At 42.9% G+C, this 17708-nt stretch overlaps 2 protein-coding genes across 2 annotated transcripts; both read right to left on the bottom strand.

The window, feature by feature from the left end:
- Window positions 1-501: 501 nt before the first annotated feature.
- pfdn5 (prefoldin 5) lies at window positions 502-2981 on the bottom strand. Its single transcript, XM_079156796.1, has 6 exons — window positions 2872-2981; window positions 2416-2518; window positions 2187-2218; window positions 1996-2070; window positions 1778-1883; window positions 502-751 (listed from the first exon to the last, which is right to left on the bottom strand). Exons 1-6 carry the CDS (start codon window positions 2935-2937, stop codon window positions 666-668), a joined length of 468 nt encoding a protein of 155 aa, XP_079012922.1. The 5' UTR covers window positions 2938-2981; the 3' UTR covers window positions 502-665.
- A 1043-nt stretch (window positions 2982-4024) lies between these two features.
- Window positions 4025-16181, bottom strand: espl1 (extra spindle pole bodies like 1, separase). Its single transcript, XM_079185638.1, has 32 exons — window positions 16071-16181; window positions 15823-15911; window positions 15259-15561; window positions 14415-15152; window positions 14150-14251; window positions 13891-14002; window positions 13652-13779; window positions 13244-13437; window positions 12901-13143; window positions 12606-12750; window positions 12367-12526; window positions 12086-12225; window positions 11734-11868; window positions 11516-11632; window positions 11237-11408; window positions 10993-11121; window positions 10722-10878; window positions 9934-10043; window positions 8549-9684; window positions 8054-8459; window positions 7683-7808; window positions 7225-7438; window positions 6891-7096; window positions 6441-6568; window positions 6056-6178; window positions 5821-5970; window positions 5547-5714; window positions 5289-5393; window positions 5074-5189; window positions 4909-4992; window positions 4536-4700; window positions 4025-4444 (listed from the first exon to the last, which is right to left on the bottom strand). The coding sequence occupies exons 2-32, from the start codon at window positions 15901-15903 to the stop codon at window positions 4243-4245; spliced, it is 6495 nt and encodes a 2164-aa protein (XP_079041764.1). The 5' UTR covers window positions 15904-15911; window positions 16071-16181; the 3' UTR covers window positions 4025-4242.
- Between the last annotated feature and the right edge of the window lie 1527 nt (window positions 16182-17708).

Genomic DNA, 17708 nt, shown 5'->3' with positions numbered 1-17708 from the left:
GGGGTGGGACATATGTTGTCTTTTTATTATTAAATTAGTTTTGTTAAAATAAGTGGAGTAACCACAAACCATTTGGAAACCTAGATCTAGCAGGTGCAATTTACAAATTAAAAATACCAACATACTTTATATCTGAGACGTGGTACTGAATTGGTTTTTGATAGAGAACTGAGAGCTTTAACAACAATCACCTGAAGCTCTATATAAGCAAAGCCAGTGACCTTGAGCTGGACTGCCGGTTGTCATCCAGGGAGAGGAAGTGAAGAGGGTGGAGTCACACAAGTATCTTGGGTCCAAATCAATAAAATCAGTGTCAAATTCTTTGTATGTGTCCACATGCTTGGCCAAAACAAGATTAAAAAATACCAGAGAGATATCGCGTTACGAGAAAGGAAAACCTTTAAACACAATGCCTCTCGCCAGCCCGGAACCATAAAAGATAAGAGGTCTTGGTCGTGGACCCCACTGATGAACACACAACAATACAAAAAACATGTTCCGTGATCACTTTAATTATGCAAATTTAACAGACACCCAATTCAATTGACCAAGTACAGATGATTTCTTTACCAAGACAATAGCCTACTGGTGACATGGTTTACGCACACAAACATAACCAACCCCCCCCCCCCCCACATCGTGAAGAGTTCAAACAGGTGCTCTCATTAAGCCTTGGTGGGTCCAACCACTTGGGATGCCTGCTGGTTCTGTTGTAGGTGCTGGATCTTCACGTTCATGACTTCAATCACCGCTGTAAGATAGAAAACACAATGTGTAGAGTAAATAATTGTGTTACAGAGTGCTGCATGGAGGACGTATTATTATTATTATTATTATTATTATTATTATTATTATAAGTAACACCCACTGCTCCCATCATTAACATTATTAGTCGCATGTCTACTTCTATTATTGGTACGATTAGTGCTTTCATGATCAGTCTATTACATCCATTGCTGATGTTATTGGTAATCATTTATACTATTATTGCTGTTACTGTTAATGTTCATTTCTGTCATATGGATTGACTATGTTGCAATTGTATTATGTTGTTCATTTTGTACACATTACATGTATTGAAATTTCTGGCAGGAGGATCCCTCCTCAGTTGCGCTCCCTGAGGTTTCTTCCTTTTTATCCGATGCGAGAGCCAAAGCACAGAGGACGTCATATGTTGTACAGATTGTAAAGCCCTCTGAGGGGAAATTGGGCCGTACAAAAAATAAAATCGAATTGAAAAACCAATAGGATTTTTCAATTGAATGCAATCGGTAAAAGTAAAAAGCTAACATTAGGCTATAAACAAACCACACCAGTAGAGATGCACTGATACCAGTAGCCGATATTGTGCTCATGTACTTGTTAAACTACTCTGATACAACTGCACCCGATACTTCTACAGCAACTTGACGTTGACCTTTTGTCAATTGAGCCAAATTATAGAATATTTTCCACTCAAAGCGCATTTGTTTGTTGTTTATCATGTTTTGTTGGAGCATGTATTAGTAAATACATTTTAGTTTTACTCTAAAATATTATCTGTGGTATATTAACTTTTAAAGTAAAAAACGTTTTCTATATTTTAGTGAAATGGAAATTAAGTGAATATAACTTTGTAATAATTTAATTTGCAAAATAACAAGTATTTAATTATTTTAAAATGTGTTTTGGACTTGCCTTGTGATATACATTATATTAGTTAAAACACAAAGGGACTTGTAGCATCAACATCTCTCAACATGAGGAAATAGAGATGTCTATTTTAAACGTAGCTTACCTTGTTTCATGGCGTGTTTTTCCTGAAGCGCTGGCTGTATTTTCTCTATCTGCTTTGTGAGGAACTCTATTTTACGTTTGAAGAAAGCCTTCGAGTCTTCCACATTCTACCGAGACAAGAGTATAAATTACATTTAGGGTAAGAATGTTTTACATCATTGTAATAAATTACATAATTTATTACATTTCTTATGGATTTTCAAATGCAAATATATTTGCCTTTTCAACATAGTATCCTGTCCCCACATCCACGAATACATTTTCCACGTCGTTTAACGTTCCAGGGACGTACATCTGAGAAGACGAACTGTCAAGGCAAAGTACGCACGTCTCCAGAGACACAGGACTTCATTTAGACACAACAACACAACATAACACAACACAACATGAGCCCCCGAGAGGAAGGATACAGAGCTGGTGAGTGGCACGAGCAACTCTTTCCCTGTACGACAGAGGAGAGGAAGAATTAACACATAATCAACTTCAGCTGCAGAGGCTTTCATTAACATGACGACATCACACTTTGGGGGGAGATGAATGCATATTCAAGGCACATCGTTTTGTGCAACACACTGGTGTGCAGTGAGCCCTTTAAAAAGCTTGGCGGGGCACCAAGTCAGAGCAAAGTGTTTCACTCACCTTTGTTGTTTTTGTTCAGGACGTTCATACTGTCTTTGGCTTCAACATATTTCGTCTGGACAACTTTGAGTTGACCTATTGAAGACGTCAGGAACTCGATCTCCTGCAAAACATTAACATGAGCAAAACAACCGTTAACAGTCAAAGCGACCACACCTGGCAACTGTCTGACTCCATCAAGAACGTAACGTTAGAAGACAACTGAAACCCACTGATTTACAATAAGAACAAAATAATCCCACATTTCAAGGTATAATTCACTCCTGTCGAAATGCGTGAAACGATGAGACATATAATACTAACATGCTGACTGCATATTTAAGTACCGTTAGCTTCAGATGTGCTAGCTAGCCACCCTACCCTGTCATTTTCTTTCAGATTATCGCCCTCATAACGTTTGATATCGAACAACACAGTCACAAGAGATTCATACTTTACTGTTTATTACTGACTTACCTGATCTAGTTGGGTTTTCAGTCCCTCTAATTGAGGCAGGGAGAGGTCTGCGAGATTCACCGCCATGTTGGAAGCGCGATGCTAAACTGACCTTTAGTGATCGTTTCCGGGTGACGGAGGTGCGCGGTCTTTAGTTTGAAACACCGCCCCCCTGTGGACAAGCTACGGAATGCACCGTCTTCTTTCACGGAAATGGTTCCGTTGGCTACTTGCTCACCAATCATGTTTCAACTTAAATGCGATCAAACTGTTCATAAACAATGCGTTTTTCTCGCTCTAGTGCATATCACACGTATACAATATAAATACTGACCATGTTATATGTTTGGAAACTCAGGGTTCACAATATAAAGTCATTTGAACAAATTATTGTCATGATACGTAAAATGACAAAGCTCACTTGTTTTTTTATTGCATCATTACCACAATCAATCGAATACAAACTTGATAAGTTATTTCAAATATACCCTAAAATATGTCCGTCATTTCATTTTTAAACTGGTAGCTAAACTTGAAAATGCTAATTCAGTTATATCCTTCACACCCTGCGAACTGATATTTAATATGACCCAAAAGAACAATACAATTTAAATCCAGAAGACCAGAATGCAATTTTAAGTTCAGGTTGCCAAAAGTAAAAATGTAATTTAATTTTCAATAAATGTGAAGGTGCCAATTGTTTTATATAGTTTTTTTTTGTGCATAATTTTGTACATTCAACTAAAACTTAAATTATTAATAAATATTGGTAGCCCTGATGTACCTCAGTATTTGTGCTCTAGGGCCCCTGAAAGCACCCTCAAAATTACACCCAACACTTATGAGCTCTTGATCAAATGCATAAAACAAAATCTATAAAATCAAGAAAATGATGTATCCATTAAGAATCTCGTAGCTACAGCTTTGAGCTATAATACAATTACAACACTTCAAGGAAATATAACCAAGTGTTGTAAGAACAAGCTCCATATGTTGTGTAAGATCTAACTTGTTCCCACAGTAAATTGATTTTATCCAAATGATAGTAAGTTATATTCACACTCATATTTCTTGTTTGCAGAAGATACTGTAAATATATTTTTTCAGGCTTTCCCCAACTCTTCACATAAATGTGACTAATTAAAAAGTAATTTCCACAAAATCGGACACCGACTGTATTCAAGAACACATTTATTCAGAAATTATTCAATCAACACATTTAATGTGCATTCAAACACTTTATAAAAATTAGCAAAATATTTAAAATCATTCACAATATAAAAAAACATTGGTTTAAAAATGGAAGCATTGGTTTAAATAAAAGAAAACGCAGTACTTTAAAATTGCCAAAATCTGCAAACCAAAGTTTAGCTGGAAGAGTTTTGGTCTCATCTACTGCAGGTGAACTGGTAAGCCATAGACCACAGGTGCAGCGCCAATCAGGTGTTTCATGTGTGTGACCTGACGGGATTGCCCCATATAATCCAGGAGGGACGCTCCAGAGCCAGCAGATAACCAGGACTCCAACAAGACTTTGGTGAAGCGATCAATATCCCGATCTGTGACATCCCACAGGTTTCCCAAAAAAAGGGGGCTGAGGACATAAAAACAAACAAACATTGAAATGTATTCATAGGACACATTTAACAGATCCTTCTTCAACAGCTAGTGAAGACATATCTCACCAGCCTGCTGTGAGGTAGTTGAGGACGATGCCTTGTCCTTCCTGATCTCCGCGCACTGCCAGAGCGGCACTACTGCAACCGAAGATCAGAGAAGCTGCTCTCATCTGCCGCTTCAGGACCGATTGGCCGTCGAAGAATCGTGCGCCTGCACCATGACCCACGTAACTAAAGCGTCCCGGGGTTAGAAGGACACGGACAGAGACGAGATAAAGTCAGACTGGTCATCAAATCAAAAGGGCTCAAGATAAAAACACAAAACCTGTATGTATGAATAAAATATTAGTTAAATGTTATCCTTTTACAATTACTTTACAATATTTATTTGAACACTTTCTCTGTGGGACTTTTATCATACTTAAGATCACAAACTCACATGTATAGATCCTTGGTAGCAACAGCTTCTTCCAGCTGACTCGAGTCAGGAGCAACTCCACACACACCGGCCCAATCCAGTTTACTTTAATGAGAATGGCAAAGTAGTGAATGGGAAGAAACCAGACTGGGGACAGGAAGACTTGCATACATGTGTTGGTCTCACCTGCTAAACCATTCCTTGAATTGTCCTTGAGAGTTTCTTAAATTGGCATCAGGGTCCACCACATAAAACACCTGACTTGCATCCACACCTTGCTTCAGGATGGACTGAGAGTCGGTCTAAAAAGGGAAGATTTAAAACATATCGAACAATATCCGTTACTACCACTACATCTTCACCACAGGCCCTATTGGCACAGTAATGGAGCTCAATCGTACCTCTTTCTGAATGCTCAGTCCGATTACAGAGTGCAGAGAAGGCATCCGGCTGACAGAGTGAGACAGTAAGATGGAGGTGCTCTCCCACGGCAGCTTCTGAAGGTACTGCAAAAGAAACAGGAGAGGATACCTCTACATTTTAGCATCATCCTACCTCACTGAGAACATATCGCACTAGTGCTTTTGAAGGTCTTTTCTCTCTTTGTACAAATCAGGCTATAGGAAGATGCAGTATTTCTTAGAGATGATGAAACCAACCTTGTCCAGGATGAGAACCACATGACCGCGGGGCTCCTCTCTGCAAGCGAGCCGGGACACGGCTGTTTGGAGAAGCTGGTCACACTTGGTGTCCCACTGCGGAGAGAGTCCCAGAGCAAATCTCTTCAGGTCTTCTTGGGAGAGTGCAGGAGAGGCCGACAGCACCGCCTGAAACGCAAAAGTTTAACGTGTGAGTAGTTGTTGCTTTGCGGGTCCTTTTCCAACAGAAACCAAGGTCCATGGATCTCTAAAAAAAAAAAAAGGCCAAACACACCGTCAGCATTTCCTCACTGACTGTCACTCCCTTTGCAGACAAAGACCTGCAGAGGTGCTGTGCCTGTTTGGAGAGCTCAGGATCCAATGAAGGGGGTAAGAGAAAGCTCCACCAGCACCCCAGCAAGTCCTCCATCACCTTCAACAGTCGCTGAAAGAAAGAGAGCCGGTTGATTAGACTAAATAATGTGGCTGTTGTCTTCGTGTACATGTCTGAGTGGAAGTGTATAACTTACCCCAACTCGAGAGTCGAGCGCCCCGCGGCCCTCCCACCACTTGGCTTTCTCAGACACAGAGCTCACAAGCTTCTGCTCCACCTGAATACTATCTATCTCCTGAACCAGCCAGCTGATGGAGTGCTGCACAACACAGAGAGACAAAAGACAAAGTTAGAAGTCATTTTTTTTTTAAATATTAGTGTGACATAATTACTCATTGAAGCAGAAAAAGCAGTTGCAATACAACGACAGATGCGGTAAATATTTCCCTTCAGGCTACTTGATAAAAAGATGGGAGTGTGAGCACGGCAAGATTTTACAGTCACTTGTGTCTCCATATTGCTACGCATTTATAATATACTTGTCTGGTTTCAGACTGTGATGAATAATGTACCGTCCTCACCTGTTGTTTAGAGGTAGGGGTGTGGACAGTGACGGGTGCAGATCCCTTCTCGAGACGCGACAGGATGATGCGGTCACCCATCTCCCCGGGTTTTACTCCAAGCACAGACATCACACACACAGTGACCCCTGGAAAGGAGAGCGAGAGATGCACAGAAAGAAAAGAATAGTACACGAGCGCAATGCAGTTCAAATTCTGCTCATCTTAACAAGCATGAAAGCATCCAGTAATCTGAATTTAATCAGGTAATGGAGAAGATAAAAAAGGCTCAGCTTCAGCTGCAGTAGCTAAAGGAATGACGTACTAGAAGTTTGACAAACTCACAATAAAAACTTGCTCGTAGATTAAAATCCACTGAATTATCAGTTTCTAAGAAAGCCCATTTTGATGGAATCAAACATGAATGTGCCTCTTTAGCTACGGAGATCAAGACAGCATTTCATATTATACCTGCGGGAAGCTGTTGAATTAGTTGGAGAAAATCCTGACAGTGGCCCTCGGGGAACGTAGCGGAGTCAGCAGTTGGGAAGGAGAAGATGTTCTCCAACCGCGACAACCTCCGTTCAGTGGTGATCTTGGACTCGTTTGGACTGAGCTCATCTAGACTCAGAGCGCCCATCTTGTCTGCTAACTCACTGGACACCTTTCTCAGCTTCCTGTTCCAACGATGACACAAAGCAACTTGACTTAAACCATTTGTAATATTGTCACGGAGAAAGAATGTTGAGCCTTGGAACTGTCAGATGTCAAAACTATCCACTATACATACAAGACGTATGCTTACTTGAGACAACTGGCCAAGTGCCTGATAGTGTGATGACGATTAGTGATGCCCAGAGAGTGGGCATGCAGCATAGCTGTAGTCACGGGGTCCTGCTGTCCTCTGGTCAAGGCCAGAAGAGCACAGAGGGTCGGGTAGATGGTGGGGGAGGGGAAGTGGTGGAGGGCCAACCATGCTGAGCGGAGCAGCAACTCAACATCCTCCAGAGAAAGATTGTCTGAGAGAAGAAAGAGAAAAATTACAGACGCAACTGGATGAAGAGCCAAGAAGGTTAAAGAGCTACTAAGACTTCAACAGTGTTTACTTCAGGTATTATATTCCTCATTTCAAGATGCTTTCTAGATTTTAGTGGCATGTTTCCCTCCTCTCATACACATATTTCAAAGACTGAGTCTCACTCCAATGAAAGGACACATCATACCATAAAGACAGTGTCATAATGCAGTAGTGTAAAGCCTCACCTGGCCTGGTGTATGAATGAGGGAGGTGGGTTAGTGGACCGTCTCTCAGATGACCTCTGCTCCTTAGTTCAGACAAGTCGTCTCTCTCCAAATCACAATACATATCCCTCCGCAAAACCTCCAAATCTATGTCGAGAGAGAGTCAAGAAAGAGATGAGAGCTCTGGCTCTTTATCGACATTTTGTTCGATGCAGTGACGATGACCATTATTGCAGAGTTTCAAGTCATTAACAGTGAGCTTGGACGGCTGGGAAGTCGTCACTAAATGCACAAACGAAACCCCATCGTGCTACATTTTGCCAGGTAATTAAGTTCTATGTTTACTAATTAATGGGGAGTTTCACAAACAAAATACACACCGATATATTTACTTGAAGCAGAGTTGCCCTCAGCCTCCTCAGAGTCGGATGTCCTGAGCTGCTCAATGCTGATGTTCAGAACTTGATTAGCTTCCTCCTCAATGGTCCTCATCTTGTCTGGCTCCTCCACCGAATCGGCCTCCGCCTTGGACAGTTCCCTCCTACTTCTTCCTCTTCTGGTTGAGGCAGCCCGACAGACCAAAGTCTCCTCATCCTCAGAAGTCACCCGAGGCATTGCAGTGGTCTTCTTACCGCGGGCCGGCCTCTTGGCTGGGACCTTCTCCGCAGGTGGATCTGGGGCTGTTTTACAGTTCTGTGCAGCTCTTCTTGTGGTGGTTCGCTTTGTAGGGACATCGGGTTTTTCTTTGGGCTCTGCCGGGGTGTTGGCCTCCGTGTCACTCTCGTCGCTAAACTCAATCTGTATTGAAATATAAGAAAAATGGGGTTTTGTTTTCCATAAAGAAAAAGAAAAAACACAAAAAGCTGTATTTTTTTTTAGATACTTACCACGAAACAGGATTTCTTTGTGCGTCTGGGGGCAGCAGGCACAGGTCGGGCTTTGGCTTGAACTGGCGACAACTCTTCATACACATGAAACTGGAGCTTAGAGGCGGTCCTCGGGGCTTTCTGCACTGAAGCGGGGGCTTTCAGCTTTTGAATAGGAGTGCAGGCCAACGTAGGTACCAGTGTGTTAAAGTCAAAAGAGTCAAGCGCCATACTCGATGGCTCGGGCTTTACCATTACCGGCGTCATGGGCACAAGTCCCTTTCCTTTGGTTGAAGAGCTCGTCACTTGAATCCTGGGCTTGACAAGCTTGACCTTCTTTGTTTTGTCAGGAACATCTAGGTTTTTATTTGACTCTTTAGGCTTCTTAAGCGAGGACGGGGGAGGCACCGCTTTCTGTTCCGATTTCAGCATTTTATCGTCGTTTGGTGCATTCCAAGTCCAAGCATTAGAGAAGAGCTCCTCTGGGCTGCAGCCCTTTTTCGCAGCCAAGGTAACCAATGACACGATGGCTTTGGTAGCCATTAGGCCGGCTCTCACAGGTCTTAGCACAGGAGAAGGTGTGGAATCAACAAAGGCCAAGCCAGCTTCCAGCACTTTCCATATTCCACAGACCTTGCTGAGCCTTGGTTCCAGCGCAGACAGGGCCATGTGAAGGTAGACGCGGCCCACCACGTCCTGCATCAGGGAGGGCTTAGAGGGACTTTTGCCAGGGCCAGAGGGAGGGAAGAGCTTAGCCAATTTTGCCCCAAGTTTGGCAACAACACCCTTACAGCGAGCTAATGTTGCCGTCTGAAGTTTCAAACTGACTTTGGCGTCATTGGGATCTAGCTGCAGCACCAGATCGGCCTGTGCGGCTGCCCAGCGAGCAGTGGCACGGCCCAGACAGGGCTCCGAGCAGCAGGGGCAGTGGCAGTCACATTCATGCGCCAGCGAGGAGAGCCAGCGGCGAGGCTGTGCTTTTAAAGGCGGGGAGCTGGCCACATCCCTCACTACGGGTTCTTTGCCAATCCACCGGATGCTCAGGATGTCCTTAAGATCATCCTCCACGGCAGGAAGGGGCACCTGAGATTTCTGTGCCAGGCGACCTTTCCTTGGTTTGATTTTCACGTCAGCCTTCTGCACCCGATCAGAAGAATCTGAGAAAAAGAAATGAATAGAAGTCCATTGTGTAGTACGAGGAAAGAGACAAGCTTGAAATGAGACAATAGTCCGAACATATGTAAAACTAAAAAAGGCAACAGCTTATTTTTAGTTTTTGAGCACAATTTACCTGGAATAAATATGAACAGAACTTTAAAAATACAACACAATTTTACTGAAAGTCAAACAGAAATATTGGACTAATATCCAGCCTCATTTGAAGAGGAGCTGTATATTTAACACACCTGTACAGAGTTCCAGAAGGTTTCGGACTTTGTCTAAATCAAGTCTACTTTCTTCTCTCTCCCCCTGCATCAGCTCCAACTCAGCTTTCATCACCAGCAGCTCAGCACATCTAAAACAACGACAAGAGCAAAGAAAAGAGTGAAGTCCATAAAGAACGAGTTTGTAATGTGACCACATTAGCTCTGATGTATTGTGCTGTACATCTGTACTGTGATGCGTGATAAGCACAGCATTACTTAGTATGTACTAATAGATCAAATTCATATAGTTATCATACTGATTTTAATTACTGTAATAAGACAAAATATTAAAACACTTCAAATACAGTTTAAAGCAAACAAAGTAAACCATATTAGAGTTGAATCAGCGCCTCTAAAAAAAAAACACAAATCTATAATAAGCATCTTATAATTAGGATTTATTACAGGGCTGTTGTATTGGATTGCAGCGGGCTGTACGGGGGTATGACTGACTAACATTTAGTATTATTCTAAATCAATACGCTAGAGAACTATACTGTATAGATTCTATTCTAACAGTTCAATGGGGCCGAAGTAAAAACTTAAGGTCCAATAAATGGGCTTAAACGCCACATCAAGCTAAACAGCACACAACAAATAAGAGGAGAAACAAGTTGTGACCTGCCGGTAGGTTTTAGCACTGTACTACGCAGAGAGAAGATATTTAAGAACGGCCAGAACACACTGATGATATCAGAGCACAAGCTATCGTTTGGACACGGCTTCACTATTTACATGTTAACCCTCGACCGTGCACATGTACGTACTGGCTGAGTGCTTGCAGCTTGATGGCCAGCTTGAGGGCTTCTAGACATTGGAGCCTGGCGTCATTGACGGCTCCACAGCTGCTCCTCACAGCCACAACCTTCATAGAGCAGTTCAGAAGCTCTGAGAGCAGCTGCCACTTTAGCACCAAGTTATCTCCTGCACATAGATCAGGGGTGAGAGGGAGAGAATCATGGCAGACGGCACTAAAAGAGACATCAATAAAAGGTATTAGAAGCTTTTTCATTCAGTCCGTGTGTGGGACAAACCTACCTTGGTCGATGAAGCGCATGTCTGAGCTGCTGCCGTTAGACCCATATAGGCCCTTCCCCACTAGAGTGACCAGCAGGCTGCAGAGAAGCTTCAGACTTTCATATAGGACAGTGTCCGGGCTATTTAGACCTGAGACACAATCACAAGTCCTTACGTCATTAAAGCTGCAAACCTCCTCTCTACGTTCTCACAAAGCAAAATGAAAACAGAAATTATATTCAGTGTAGGAAATGCTTTCGCTGACCCTGCTGTGTGATGTGGCTTCTCTGGGCCTGTGGCAGTGCAGTGGTGTCCAAACTCAGATAGGAGCTGCAGATCTGGAGCATGCGAGCACGCAGCAGGTACCAACTCTTTGACTGCCTCTGCTTGTTCACTTCTTTAAGTACCTCACACAGATGAGGTACTCCACGATCCACCTGAGACACGGGCAACAAGAAAAGGGGGCAATTTGATAGAATCACCTATTCCAGCCAAAACAAACAACAACAACGCAAGAAATCCTACTTGCAGACATGTCACTGACCTGCCCTGTGCTGTAGCAGTACTGCGCTTTCAACAGAACGGCCAGCATAGAGAGAGAAGAAGGTCCATCAGCAGTCGTAACAGAAGTGAGAACATTTTCTGCTTGCTCGAGCTGGGCCTTCAAAAAAAAAAGAGCAGCACAATAAACAAAGTGAGGTATAGTATATAAAATGAGATATAGAACGTTTGCTACGAATACCGATTACAAAACTGCATTACCAAAGCCAGTTCAGGAGTGCCCATGTCCAGCAGGAGGCTGGCTGATTGACAGAGGGAGCTGGCACATCCGTGGACATCAGCAAGTTGACGGGAAAGTCCAATCGCAAGCTGGTAAGCTTCCAAAGCCTTTAGAGGCTACATAAGAGAGGCGATTTGATAAACACGCAGATTAATGACCAGTGATGTGAACAACCAAGTGGTTTACTATTTGCTAGAAGCTCAATCAAGATGGAGATGGAGATGGGGGGGGGGGGGGGGGGGGGAGGGGGAGAGAGAGAGAGAGAGAGAGAGAGAGAGAGAGAGAGAGAGAGAGAGAGAGACTAAAAAGTGAGCCGTCAGAACGTATCGTTACCTTTCCTTTGAGTTTAAAGAGAGCCGCAGTCACAGCGATGGAGCTACAGGTGTGTTTGGGGTTTCTGACAGACGGCAGGCCGTGTCTCTGGAGAAGAGCGGACCACTCCTCTAGTGCTCTTCCCAGAGGCTTGCACAACTCTTACAGGAAATAAAAAAACAATGTCTATTATTCTCAAGGCAGAAAGTTGATTAGTCCCACCAATAGCTTGACAGAGATGTGTAGTATAAGCATCATATCATGCGTCTACAGTCGGATGATTGGTGATATGAAACTCTTACCGTTCTCTGCGGCCAGGTTAAAATGCAAGCCTTCATAGACCAGGATGCTGTCTTGTGTCTTCTGCTTGTCTTCATAATCAAAATCATTGGTTTCTATTTGATTGGCCACACACCGCGTCTGCTCACGCAACTCTCGCTGTTTTTTGTCCCGGTCAACGGTCTGACCAAAAACAAAACAATGTGTTAAACTAAGCCTTAAATCCAGAAAATAGTTGATTACAGGTTATAATAGAGCTCACCTCCTGAAGGTTCTTCTCGAGAGTGCAGATATAGAGCCAAAGTAAAGCATGGGCCTTGTCATCCTTCAGTCTGTCAGCGTTCTCTGGAGTCTCGGGTTCTTCTTCAAGTAGCCGTAAAGCTTCGTGGGTAAAATCAACTGCTGTGCTGTACGAACATAATAAACACGGAGACAGTCAGCTGCTGCCCACGACAGTCCAGCTGCAAAAACCTTTGCCCTGACCACACAAAGAACAGTGCATCTGTAAATGACAAGGAGCACCACTCATTAGAAATAATGTAGATAAAAGCTCCTACCAGTCCGTCTGTTCACTGAAATCCTGGTAACACACGACTTGGGCCATTTCACAGAGGTAGACGGCACGCAGATGGGTGTGGGAGCTGTCCTCGTGGCAGATGTCCAACAGATCACAGAGTGTGTTGTAACGCTCCTGGGTCGTGTCTCCTGCAAACTCCTTATAGCAACGCAACTCTTCCTCCAACAGGCAAAGCATTACTCGCTCATCTGGGACGTCGGGGCCAAAGCCGTCACGTAATGTCCTGTTTCAGGATGGGACAAGTTTCCTTTCCATTAATAATCCATAAAAACACCTTCTATGAGAAGTAAATGTCACAAAAAAACAAAACAACGCATCTGTACCTGAGACGGATGTCCTCCTCCGAGTTACAGGCAGCGTCAGTCTTTGTTTTCACCCACAGGGACACCGGTTCAGACATATGAGTCGTGATTTTGTCCCCCAGAGTCTTCAGCCACAGGATCACCCAGTCCAGCGCTCGCTCCAGCTGTCCAGCCCGCCTGGACGTCTGCACAGCCAGCATGAAGGGTCGGCTCAACTAGGTAGTCAAAAGCCATGTTAATGATAGAGTGTAAAAATTAAACAATTTTTCCTCAGGTTTGCATCTATCACAACCTATTTAAAATCAGCAGATGATCTGTATACGACAACAAAGCCCAGTCAAGACAAAGACATGATTTATACACTATAGTATTAAGACAATGTGTATGTGTAGAATATAACAAATAAAAAAACACACTTGAAGGACTTACCCTATCGACAGACAGCGAGACGGGGCAATTCTTGCACAGATCCCTGCAGAGAATCTCAACGAGTGTGAAGGCCTGGTCGTAGAGACGCCGGTTGAAAAACCCACAAGCCAAGTTGCTCACAGCAATCACTGCAAGACACACGGTAATCTTAAAATGTCATTCAATAGAACAATTAAATATCAACCGTCTTAAGACACAAGACCCGACATGTTAATAATCTAGAAGGTAATAATCATCACCTGCTTTGACGAGAAGGTTTTCACCAGACAGTTTACGCAGTTCAGTCATCATCTGTCCAGATGTGGCTTGGCAGTAGAGCAGCACCCTGTCCAGTGTGTCACTGTTCTCCAGCTGGGAACAAATCACAGTGAGTACTAAAACCTGAAGCACAATCAGAGCGGCAGCAACATGTTCCAACTGGGCGACTCGTTGGTCTTATTTTCAGTTTTGGTGCCATCACCAACACCGTGAAGTTGGATACTACAGAAGCAGCCTCACCTGTGAGGCGAGCATGCTCTCGTAAGCAAACACGAAGCCTTGGTAAACACTGAAGCAAAGCGCCTGTTGCAGTCTGCTGCACTCAGCCTGGCATGTTGAACTCTGTAGAAAGAGCAAATCACAGGTTTGTAATCTGTATAGATTTTCCTCAAGAAAAACCCAACAGTGCTCTAAGTTTACAGAATAATTCCCCAACTTTGTTTCTAGCACTCACACATACACAAAACAAAAATAACTAATTGTCCTGGTCAGTAGCTATACTCACCTTCTTTAGCGTCTTTACTATCCGCTCTTGGTACTCCTCACAAAAAGAAAACCAAGCCAGCAGCACAGGTCCACTTATTCCCTTGCTGTGGCCACTTTCGACAGCCCACACCACAAGTCCACAACCTTCCAGGACTGCATGAGCGTCTCTGTCCCCCAGGTCGGCTGAAAGAGACCTCAAGGCCCTGGCACACTCCGTCAAAGCCTGGCCACTCTCCCCGCCAGCCTTCATCGTAGAATGAATCTTTACTGCCCATCTGCCGAGTACCGTGGCTGTACAGTGACGGTCAGCACGGTCTCCGACCTTGCTCTCAATGTCCCTCAGGAAGGTGAACGCCATGTCATAGTGACCAGCCTTACAAAGCAGCTTCACTATTATTAGCACCATTTCAAAAAGCGTATATAGACCCGATGTCTCAGCAGACTGCTTGGACCCTTGACCACCAGTCCAGCATCTGTTGAAAAGTGTGTGCATCTCCTGGAGAAGAAAAGAAGCATCGTCCTTGGTCACCGCTTCACAGCTACTCTCAAAGTCAGCGATGGCATCCTGTGTATATATGGGGGCTTTGGAGAGAGCGGGGGTTACACTTTCTGTGTCCAACAACAGAAGGAAGCTCAGAGCTTGTATCTGGCAGTGGAGTTTGTCACGGGGATTGAGGATTTTCTTGTCTTTGGTAGCAGATAGTCCATTCCAGAGCACGGAGAAGCAGCTGCGCACAAGGACACAGTAGTCCTCACCCTACGGACCATGTAAGAGTGGAAACCTTGTTAATAAGGTGATCATTCAGTGCAGATGTGGAACACATAACGCATGTAAATGAACTGAAACGGAAGGTGATGCATACCTGTTGGGCTGGGGTAAGCCTGCTGCAAAGCAACCCAGCTACATGGCTACATAGCCTGTGAGCTTCTAGGGTGCTTAGCTTCTTGACAATATGGAAAATGATCTTTTCCATGTACAGTGGACTGCTCGTAGCGACGAGTGCTGCAGAAACGTCATAGCCCTGAAGGGAAAGCTCCACCAGCTGCACCAACTGACGGACACGGTCAAAGCTCGGGGATCCGACTCCAAGTTGATGGTTACAGGCCCTGATCACTCTGTCACACAGTGTGCGACCCTGGAGGCCCGACCGACTCTTCACATAATTCTACAAAACATATTTACAAAAGAAACAGACATTACAAAATGCATCATATTCTCAAAAACTAAATTTTAACACAGCAAATGGAACTTGCCGCATCCAAACGGTCATTTAAATTATTGTATATATATTACAGTATATTTGTTATTACTGCCCTAATGTTGTTTAAAATCCTGTGCTTTAAACACGTTATATTGTAGGGGGGGGAAGTGTAACGTTATTAGGAATCCGAGAGGTTCATCTTATATAAATTCTGATTATGCTAACCTGTAGTTCTTTCAGTAAAAGCTCCGTCTCTTCCACAGAAGAAGTCCGCTTGACGTACTCGTCCACTTTCAGACACTTCATGTCTGCAGCTGTAGAAAACACGTTAAAGTAGAAAGTTTAGTGTTAAACATCGGTTGAGCGACGAGTGTAGCTTCGCTAACGTTAGCGTCAACGTCAACCACAAGATGAAGCCGTTCGACTAACGTTAACGTATGCTAGCTTCACCAAGACAACATACAGCGACTTACTTCAAGCAGCAGACCTAAATGGCAACACTTTTCTATTCAAAGCAGAGAAAAATAAGACTTGTTCTTCATAACGACACTATTGAGCAGCGGTGAGGTTGCTGCTAAAGTTGCGTAAGTTTAAAGATTCAAATCCTTAACATTCAGGAAAACTGCACCCCCGCGCACTGTTTTTGAAAGGTGTTTGCTAACCAATCAGACAGCACATCCGATCTTTACCGGAAACTCTAGGGCTTATGGGTATCGTAGTTTTATAAACCAGATCATACATAAAAACCAGAACGAGAGTAACGTCCAGCAGTTTTACAATGAGTTGTAAAACCATGAAAAACATAAATATTTGAGGTATTAAGTTACATACCATATATTGTAAACCAATGTTAAAATAAATCTGTGGTCCGGCCATGTGACGTACAGGCCGAGACATTCTTCAGATGGATTAAAAACGAGCTTGTACAGAATTATTTGAGTGATTGTTGTATAGTAAGAGTTTAGGATTTGTTACAAAGATTATTGCTTGTACATGGAGGTTTGGAGTTCCACTATACTCTCCGTAATAATAATCCTTATTATTACTCATATTCACACCAAAATGCACTATACTGTTTTCAATTAAGACTTACAAATCAAAGTCAACATCATCAAAATCATCTTTATTCTCAGATTGCATAACGAGTCGAGCACCATCAATTATAGTTATACCAGACATTTCAAAAATATATAATGTTGAATAACAAGTTAGATATAGGTCAACAAAAAGAGTCAACAAGATAAGTTGAAAGAATATTTTTATTTTCCAGCAAGACATCACTCTCAAAGGGGAAGCAAAACTCAAAATAAATATGTTAATGTCCTTGTGTGGACATGTATATTTTAAATAGATGCTTTTTGTTGATACAAACTAATTACATCCACTGTGATTCATTATTGTAAATCAATAACACATGAAAATGTCCATGGGGTGAATGCTTTTTATGGTCAATGTAAATCCCAAATAGTTTGTGGTGCCATTGCTGGAATGGGTTTGTACACACACACTATTTTTGATTGGTAAATGGAGTGATGAAAATAGATTTTTGTTTGGAACATATCCACCAGAGGGCACAGGTTCACACTCCCCCTCTTGGCCCACTGCAAAACAGTTGAAACTTCCCCTCCTCTAGTGGAAGGGACTGCATGCTATGAAAATTATTAAGAGTGTGTTTCCATTTGCAACATAACAAACTTGAGCAGATTTAAAATGTTGGTGGAATGCCCACTACTGTCACAACAGCTGATCCATTTCCCTAAAAATAACTTCTGTCAGATCAACCCTTGAAGGGTTGAGGGAGTGAGTGAACAAAGTGACACAAAGTGTGAACAAACAATGCTTAATATATACAAGATTCAAATCGTGTAATCTTTTATTTGTCCCTTTGTACTAGATTTAATCATTACCAGGCTTGTGAATGATAAAGGTACAGGGAGCAGTTATAGGATGAAAAGCAAAAAAGAAACTACAATCAAATAAATTCTAATTCACCAATTCACATATAAATAATAGGGTCCAGGTTTATATTTGTCTGCAATGATTTCTAAAGTCAATGCCTGAGAGGATGGACCCAAGCCGTTTATCTATGCAATTCTGATACAATGATCTAC

This window comes from Pholis gunnellus (assembly GCF_910591455.1).
Source record: "Pholis gunnellus genome assembly, chromosome: 3".
Taxonomy (NCBI): domain Eukaryota; kingdom Metazoa; phylum Chordata; class Actinopteri; order Perciformes; family Pholidae; genus Pholis; species Pholis gunnellus.
The sequence above is the reverse complement of the archived record's forward strand: the minus strand, read 5'-3'. Positions and strand labels throughout refer to the sequence as shown.

Excerpts from the sequence above, each read along its gene's own strand:
- pfdn5 (XM_079156796.1), bottom strand. The coding sequence starts at position 2,937 with ATGGCGGTGAATCTCGCAGACCTCTCCCTGCCTCAATTAGAGGGACTG. Across the intron at positions 2,519-2,871 it reads TGAAAACCCAACTAGATCAG|GAGATCGAGTTCCTGACGTC; the intron begins GTAAGTCAGTAA and ends AATGTTTTGCAG. Across the intron at positions 2,071-2,186 it reads TCGTGCCACTCACCAGCTCT|ATGTACGTCCCTGGAACGTT; the intron begins GTATCCTTCCTC and ends TCGTCTTCTCAG.
- espl1 (XM_079185638.1), bottom strand. The coding sequence starts at position 15,903 with ATGAAGTGTCTGAAAGTGGACGAGTACGTCAAGCGGACTTCTTCTGTG. Across the intron at positions 12,226-12,366 it reads TAACCTGGCCGCAGAGAACG|AGTTGTGCAAGCCTCTGGGA; the intron begins GTAAGAGTTTCA and ends ATTTCCTGTAAG. Across the intron at positions 6,569-6,890 it reads AATTCAACAGCTTCCCGCAG|GGGTCACTGTGTGTGTGATG; the intron begins GTATAATATGAA and ends TCTCCTTTCCAG.